The sequence below is a fragment of the Bufo bufo genome, chromosome 1, assembly GCF_905171765.1.
Source record: "Bufo bufo chromosome 1, aBufBuf1.1, whole genome shotgun sequence".
NCBI lineage: Eukaryota > Metazoa > Chordata > Amphibia > Anura > Bufonidae > Bufo > Bufo bufo.
The window spans coordinates 824,132,924-824,141,594 of NC_053389.1; the positions used below are offsets into that span (position 1 = coordinate 824,132,924).

Sequence of the window (8,671 nt, forward strand, 5' to 3'; positions counted from 1 at the left end):
CAGTAACGGACACTACTGATCAGTGCAAAATGCACGTATGCAGATGGTGTGTTCATGCAAAAACCTAAACTCACACTAACTGAAATTTATATATATATATATATATATATATATATATACAGTACAGACCAAAAGTTTGGACACACCTTCTTATTCAAAGAGTTTTCTTTATTTTCATGACTATGAAGGCATCAAAACTATGAATTAACACATGTGGAATTATATACATAACAAACAAGTGTGAAACAACTGAAAATATTTCATATTCTAGGTTCTTCAAAGTAGCCACCTTTTGCTTTGATTACTGCTTTGCACACTCTTGGCATTCTCTTGATGAGCTTCAAGAGGTTGTCCCCTGAAATGGTCTTCCAACAGTGTTGAAGGAGTTCCCAGAGATGCTTAGCACTTGTTGGCCCTTTTGCCTTCACTCTGCAGGCAGTAATCAAAGCAAAAGGTGGCTACTTTGAAGAACCTAGAATATGACATATTTTCAGTTGTTTCACACTTGTTTGTTATGTATATAATTCCACATGTGTTAATTCATAGTTTTGATGCCTTCAGTGTGAATCTACAATTTTCATAGTCATGAAAATAAAAAAAACTCTTTGAATGAGAAGGTGTGTCCAAACTTTTGGTCTGTACTGTACATTCTCACATACGTACATACACACATACATACACAGATTCTTACATACGTACATACACACATACATACACACATACATACATTCTCACATACGTACATACACACATACACACATACATACCTGTTGTTGCTTTTAGGTTATTATAACATGACTATTTGTTCTGTGAGCAGGAGAACAATGTGACCGCAGCAACAGAATTTTTCCTTTTAGGATTTCAAACCAGCCAATTTTCTCGAATTTTCCTGTTCTGTCTTCTTCTGGTGGTTTACTGTGGGACAATATGTGGGAATCTCCTGATCACCACACTGGTGTCAACCAACAAGAACCTCCAAACTCCAATGTACTACTTCATCTCACAACTGTCCATCAGTGATGTCATGGTGATCACAAATATTGTCCCCAACATGCTCCAGATTCTACTGAATCACGGAGAGACCATCACTTTTATTGACTGCATCACTCAGTTGTATTTCTTTTGTTCCTCTGAAGCTTTTGAGTGCTTTCTTCTCGCTGTGATGTCCTATGACAGATATGTGGCCATCTGTAATCCTCTACGTTATGCTTCTATAATGACAAATATCCATTGTATAAAATTGTCCGCCATGTGTTGGTTGGCCAGTTTTACTATTACTTTGACTAACAGCATAACAATATCAATGTTAGAGTTCTGTGGGCCAAATGTTATTGATCATTTTTTCTGTGACATTATCCTTTTTCTAAATCTTGCCTGTTCAGACACCTTTATTATCCAGTTGGAGATTTATGCTATTGGTATCCCTATTATATTAATCCCAACCACAATCATTGTAGTGTCTTACACCTATATTGTATTAGCAGTCTTAAGCATCTCATCCAGTACCGGTAGACAGAAAGCCTTCTCCACCTGTAGCTCCCACCTCATTGTGGTCTCCATTTTCTACTGGACTATGTTCATTGTTTATGTTGTCCCAACAAAAGTCCTAACATTCTCCATGGGTAAAATCCTGTCCATGCTATATACTGTATTCACTCCTTTGGTTAACCCTATAATATACAGTCTGAGGAATAAAGACATCAAGAAAGCCATACAGGAAACACTTCGTAGGAGTGTGATCTGGTAAATAAATAATGTTTATGGAAATATTCATGGAGCAACCAAGAGTTTATGGCAATTTTATAATTAAGTGTTCTTGCATGGCAAGACCACTTACTGTTATCTCACATATATATTCTTATTATAGCCAAATTTACCACCCTAACTCCTCCCACAGTTTTTACACTACATAGACAGTGATATATATCAAAACGTGCGGATTGTTCCCAATTGGCGTGCTACTACTTTGTGGAATATTTCGGCAAATGGTTCACAAAATATCGGCGGCAGAAAAGGCAGGAGGCGTGCTGCAATTACCCACTCCCGACTCGGGGAGGTAGTGAAGATAAGTAACAATACAGGACTCTTAAGATGCCCTATTATTGGAATGAGTAATAAAAAATTACAGGGAATGTCACTGCGGTATTTTGGATTTGGAAACGTTAGCCAGGAGAGGCTCTGCTGCCGCTTTGTTGACTTTAGATAACTTCTGCCTGATCGCACGTCCCTGTGACGTCCACAATCCATTTGGATATCTTCCCTATCAACTTTCTATGTTCTTTTATGCGCCTACCATGGTCATCATGGGTAACGGGGAATCAGGGTTCCATGCTGGAGAGGGAGCCTGAGAAAGCGATACCACATCCAAGGGAGGTCAATGGCTGTAATCTGATCGGGTGGAAATATGGGACAAGTTATAAAAATAAATTTATCACATGTGCCAGCAAGGGATGTGCATCAAAAAGGCTAAGCCCAGAGCTGCTACGAGATTTCTCCCATTATCGCACATCACCAGGCCGGGCTTGAGACTCACTGGCACCAACCACTCATCGGTCCGTTGTTCCATGCCCGTCCACAGCTCCTGCGCGGTGTGGGGTTTGTCCCCCAAACAGATAAGTTTCAAAATTGCCTGCTGTTTTTTTCCCCCTTGCTGTGCTGAAGTTGGTGGTGAAGGTGTTACGCTGACTGGACGAGGAGGCGGTAGAGAAGGAGGAAGCGGTGTAGGAGGAGGAAGCAACAGGAGGCAAAGAGAAACGCTCTGCAATCCTTGGTGGTGAAAGGACATGCGCCAAACTGCCATCCGCCTCAGGCCCAGCTGCCACTGCATTTACCCAGTGTGCTGTTAGGGAGATATAACGTCCCTGACCGTGCTTACTAGTCCACGTATCCGTAGTTATGTGGATCTTGCCACAGATAGCGTTGCGCAGTGTGCACCTGATTTTGTCCCCCACTTGGTTGTGCAGGGAAGGGATGGCTCGCCTGGAAAAGTAGTGGCGTCTGGACACAACGTACTGTGGGACAGCCACCGCCATCAGATTCTTAAAACTGTCCGTGTCCACCAGACGGAATGACAGCATTTCAAAGGCCAGGAATTTGGAAACGCTGGCATTCAGGGCCAGGGATCATGGGTGGGTAGGGGGGTACTTCCTCTTTCGCTCCAGTGTTTGGGAGATAGACAGCTGAACGCTTCCATTGGACATTGTGGAGATGCTTGGTGACCAAATTGGTGGCGTTGCTGTCACATCCTATGTTTGTGGGGTGGCAGGTGCCACTGTCACTCCAGAGGGGGAAGAAGAGGCCGAGACTGCAGCAAAAGAGGAAGCAGTAGGAGCCAGAGACCTTTCTTGGTTTTTGAGGTGTCTACTCCACTGCAGATCGTGCTTTGCACTTAGATGCCTGGTCATGCAGGTTGTGCTCAGGTTTAGAACGTTTATGCCTCACCTCAGGCTCTGATTGCACAGCGTGCAAACCACTCGTGTCTTTTCATCAGCACATTGTCTGAAGAACTGCCACGCCAGGGAACTCCTTGGAGATGGCTTTGGTGTGCTCAGTCCCTTGGTGTGGTGGGCAGTAGCAGGCGTACTGTCTAGGGGATGGCCGCTTCGCTTTTGCACCCTGCTCCCTTTTTTGCTGTACTGGTGGCTCTGTGCGACCACCGCCTCTTCCTCCGAACTACACAGGTCACTCGCATGACCTTGATTTCATGTGGGGTCGAGGACCTCATTGTCCTCCACATCATCTTCCACCCAGTCTTCACCCCTGCCCTCCTTGTCGGTCTGCACACTGCAGAAATCCGCAACAGTTGGCACCTGTGTTTCGCCATCATCCGAGACGTGCTGCGATGGTCCTCCCATGTACTTATCCTGAAACATAAGTGGTTAGGCATCCATGCACTCAATCTTTTCCACTTCTGGGGCAGGGCTATGTGGAATGCCCTGGGAAACCCTGCCAACAGAGTCATCAAAAAGCAGAATTGTAACGGTCACGTCCACACGCACACAGGGGGGAGGATAGTGACCACTGCGCTCCACCCTCACCCCTGGCCCTGCCTACTTGCCTCACGAGTCCTGATGACAGGGGACAACTGGACGACAGTCCCTAACTTAGGATATGTGCAGGGAAGACAGACAAGACAAAATAGGGAACATGAACGGACCGGGTCAGAACCAAGAGAGCTACGCAGTACAAAGGATTAAGCAAAGAATGGTCACAATACCAGGACGGATGCGCAGTACAGGAGGAGCAGGCAAAGGATAGTCAGGGAACAGGATCAGGTAAGTATTCAGTAGTCCAACAAATAGCCAGGAACCTAGAAATTAACAGGCAACCTGTGGCCAGCAGGCTGCCTGTATTTATAGTGGGGAGTGAGGGTCATGTGACGTGGCCAGCGTCACATGACCGACAGACCAACCAGTCGAGCACCGAGTGATCAGCTCGGCGCTCAAGGCAGACTAGGAGCAGGGAGCCACCCAGCTAGTAAAGCTGCCCTGGGAATGAGGTCAAACACAGATCCTCATTCCCAAAGCTAAACAACAGGTCTGCGGGTAATGGGGGACCGAGTGCACTTTCGGAACCCCGTGACAGTACCCCCCCTTTTACGAGGGGCCACCGGACCCAAGACCTTAGGCGATGGCTTTTCAGGGTGTTCTAAATGAAATTTACGAACAAGTCTAGGAGCATGAACCTCCCTGGTAGGTACCCAAGTTCTCACTTCAAGACCATACCCCTTCCAGTGAATCAGGTACTGCAAGGAATTACGCACCTTCCTGACATCCACTATCTTAGACACCACATACTCGACAGCATCATTAACAAGAACCGGAGGCGAGGCTTTCGATGGTACTACCGGTTCAAAATACTTTTTAAGTAGAGATTTATGGAACACATTATGAATGTGGAATGCCACGGGCAGCTCCAACCTAAAAGATACCGGGTTAATCACTTCCGTGATCTTATATGGTCCAATAAAACGAGGAGCAAATTTTCTAGAAGCCATCTTGAGAGATAGATTCTTGGAGGTCAATCATACTTTATCCCCAACGTGAAAGTTCACCCAACTTGAACGTCTCCTATCGGCCTTGAGTTTTTGAGAATTTTGAGCCTTTTCTAGGTTTGATTGAACCCGGGCCCAAACTGTGCTCAGTTCGGAGTAGAGTTTATCCGCTTTAGGGTTAGAGGAGGAGACGGACGACCCAGAATGAAAACGGGGATGAAAATCATGGTTACAAAAGAAAGGGGAGACCCCAGCAGAAGAATTGACACGGTTATTCAAAGCGAATTCAGCCAACGGAAGGAATTTGACCCATAATTGCTGGTCATCAGCAACATACAACCTCAAGAATTGTTCCACAGACTGATTAAGGCGTTCAGTCTGCCCATTACTCTTAGGATGGTAGGTGGAAGAAAAAGACAATTAAATTTTACATCTTTGTCAGAAGGCCCTCCAGAATTTGGACACAAACTGCACACCCCTGTCAGAAACAATATTTTCCAGGAGTCCATGTAAACGAACAATCTCTCTCACAAAAATAGACGCCAGGGTTTTAGCATTCGGAAGTTTAGACAGGGGAATGAAATGAACCATCTTGCTAAACCTATCGACTACTACCCAAACCACAGTTTTACCCTCCGCCAGCGGTAGGTCAGTTATAAAGTCCATCGAGATATGGGACCAGGGTCTACTGGGAATAGGTAGGGGTCGTAGGTTACCAGCAGGGTGAGTCCTAGGTGTCTTAGACCTGGCACAAACCTCACAGGCTGACACGTAGGACTTGACATCCCTAGTCAGAGTGGGCCACCAATAAGATCTAGAAATCAGATCCTTAGTGCCCTCAAAACCCGGATGACCACAAAAAGCAGAATCGTGACACTCCAACAGCTGGAAACGAAATTGTACGGGAACAAACAACATATCTGTTGGGGTGGATGCTGGTGCCAGATGTTGTTCAGCCTTAATGCGAGCCGAGATATCCTGGGTTAGAGCCGCTAAGAAGATGTTTGCTGGTAGGATGGATTCAGTGGGTTGAAAAGCATGGAAGCTCCGAGATAATGCGTCTGCCTTCACATTTTTACTTCCCGGCCTGAACGTAATGGAGAAATCAAAACGGGTAAAAAACAGAGCCCATCGGGCTTGTCGGGGATTCAACCTCTTAGCAGACTCGAGAAACATTAGGTTTTTATGATCAGTGACAACAGTTACTCGATGCCTTGCCCCCTCCAAAAAATGCCTCCACTCCTCAAATGCCCATTTAATAGCCAGCAGCTCCCTATTCCCTATGTCGTAGTTTCTCTCCGTGGGAGAGAATTTCCTGGAGAAGAAGGCACACGGTCTCAGGTTAGTGAGGCTAGCAGGACCTTGTGAAAGGACTGCTCCTGCGCCGTCCTCGGACGCATCCACCTCAACAATAAAGGGTCTCTCCTGATCAGGCTGGATCAGAATGGGGGCGCTACTAAATGCCTTTTTTAAGGTTTCAAATGAAGAGATGGTGTTGGTAGAACAATTCTCCAAATCCGCCCCTTTCTTAGTAAGATCGGTCAATGGCTTAGCAATTACAGAAAAATTCATGATAAATTTACGATAGTAATTAGCGAAACCCAAAAACCGTTGTAAAGCCTTTAAGGATGAAGGCCTTACCCATTCCTTCAAAACATGCCCTAGAAACAGTATCTCCTGTACACCAAAGACACATTTCTCTTGCTTAGCGGATAGCTGGTTCTCCCTCAACACCTCTAATACTTGTTTGACATGGGACACATGAGATTCGAAATCAGGAGAGAATATCAAAATGTCATCAAGATAGTCAATAATAAATTTACCTAAGAACTCCCTGAGAATATTGTTCATTAAGTTTTGGAACACAGCTGGGGCATTGCTGAGTCCAAAAGGCATCACCTGATATTCAAAGTGTCCTATCGGAGTATTGAACGCTGTCTTCCATTCGTCCTCCTCCTTGATTCGGATTAGATTGTATGCCCCTTTCAGGTCAATCTGGAAAACCAGGTTGCCCCCAAAACCTGGTTAAATAAGTCCGGAATCAATGGGAGAGAGTATCTATTTTGGACAGTGATTTAATTTAATCTCCGGTAATCAATACAAGGCCTAAGACCACCATCCTTCTTTTTAACAAAGAAAAACCCTGCTCCCATAGGAGAGACTGAAGTTCTAATATGCCCTTTACTAAGGCTCTCCTTAATATAATCTTCCATAGCCTTGCGTTCGGGCCCTGAAAGATTATAAATTCGCCCTTTAGGAAATTCGGCACCCTCTATTAGCTCTATGGCGCAATTATAAGGTCTATGGGGGGGTAGAACCTCTGGAGTAGGGGATGAGAATACATCAGAAAATTCTTTAATAACTGAGGGTAATGTATTAGACCTTACTGATACCCCAGCCTGGACCACGGACAAGCATGAGTCACACTTAGGTCCCCATTTCACCAACTCTCCTTTGGACCAATCAATTGTGGGGTTATGTAAACGGAGCCAAGGTAACCCTAGTACCACCTCAACCGGTAGGTTCTCCAGGACTTAAAGGGAACATCTCTCAGAGTGGCACACACCCACGGTCAGAGAAATTTCAGAGGTACATGACCTCACCGTACCACCCATCAGGGGAGTAGCATCAATAGCCATGACATGGATAGGTGTAGGTAAAGCAAACATTGGAATACCCAATTTACTAGCAAATTCAAAGTCAATAAAGCTGGCCGCTGAACCGGAATCAATAAAGGCCTTACCCGGCCACTTATTAACCCCCAGAGAAATTGTTAAGGGTACCAAAAGCTTATATTTAGAAAAATCAGGGTGTACCTGGTCTTTAGGTTGTCTTGCCTTAGGAGAGTTGTCAGAGAGGGCCCTCTTAGGACACTTGTTGATCCAATGGCCAGGATCTCCACAGTAGAAGCACTCTCCGCGTCTGCGACGAAGATTACCCCGGGTCATGCCAACCTGCATGGGTTCCTCGGTGGAGACCTCAGTGTTGTCCCTGGAAAAGGCCTCTGGCTGGACCATTCCATCCTGAGGGGACACACCACCGTCTGAATTGGGTGCAATACTCCTCCGCAGGGAGATGGCCCTGAACCAGTGCCCTAAGAGCCGTCTCGGCTACCAGGGCCCTGTCTGGTTCGTCATAGAGGGTACCCAGGGCCTGAAAAAAAACCTCCACAGAAGTCAGACAACTGGCCCCAGGAGGTAACGAGAATGCTCAGGCCTGGGGATCACCCTGTAGTAGAGAAATGATAATCCCCAAGCGTTGGCTCTCGGGACCGGAGGACACAGGGCGCAAACGGAAGTAGAGTTTGCAACTCTCCTTAAAGGAGAGAAACCTCTTCCGGTCTCCAGAAAAGGGTTCTGGGAGCTTGATCTTGGGTTCAAAATGAGGACTGGAGGGCAGAGGAGTGGAAGAACCTTGCCCTAACTCAAAAGAACGGAGTTTCTCTCCTAGCTCCTGCAACACCTGTGTCAAGCTAGAGACATGGTCAGTCAGGGTAGTAAGAGGATTCATGATACAGTGGTTATTGGGCCTGTTAATCTGTAACGGTCAGGTCCACGCGCACACAGGGGGAAGGATAGTGACCACTGCGCTCCACCCTCACCCCTGGCCCTGCCTACTTGCCTCACGAGTCCTGATGACAGGGACAACTGGACGACAGTCCCTAACTTAGGATATGTG

General features: G+C 46.1%; 1 protein-coding gene across 1 annotated transcript; it reads left to right on the top strand.

Annotated features, from left to right (window-relative positions):
- Positions 1 to 985: 985 nt before the first annotated feature.
- On the top strand, positions 986 to 1,747 carry LOC120989563 (olfactory receptor 6-like). The gene has a single exon (XM_040417756.1). It carries the CDS (start codon positions 986 to 988, stop codon positions 1,745 to 1,747), a length of 762 nt encoding a protein of 253 aa, XP_040273690.1.
- The last annotated feature ends 6,924 nt before the right edge of the window (positions 1,748 to 8,671 follow it).

Coding starts and splice junctions, on each gene's coding strand:
- LOC120989563 (XM_040417756.1), top strand. CDS start 986: ATGTACTACTTCATCTCACAACTGTCCATCAGTGATGTCATGGTGATC.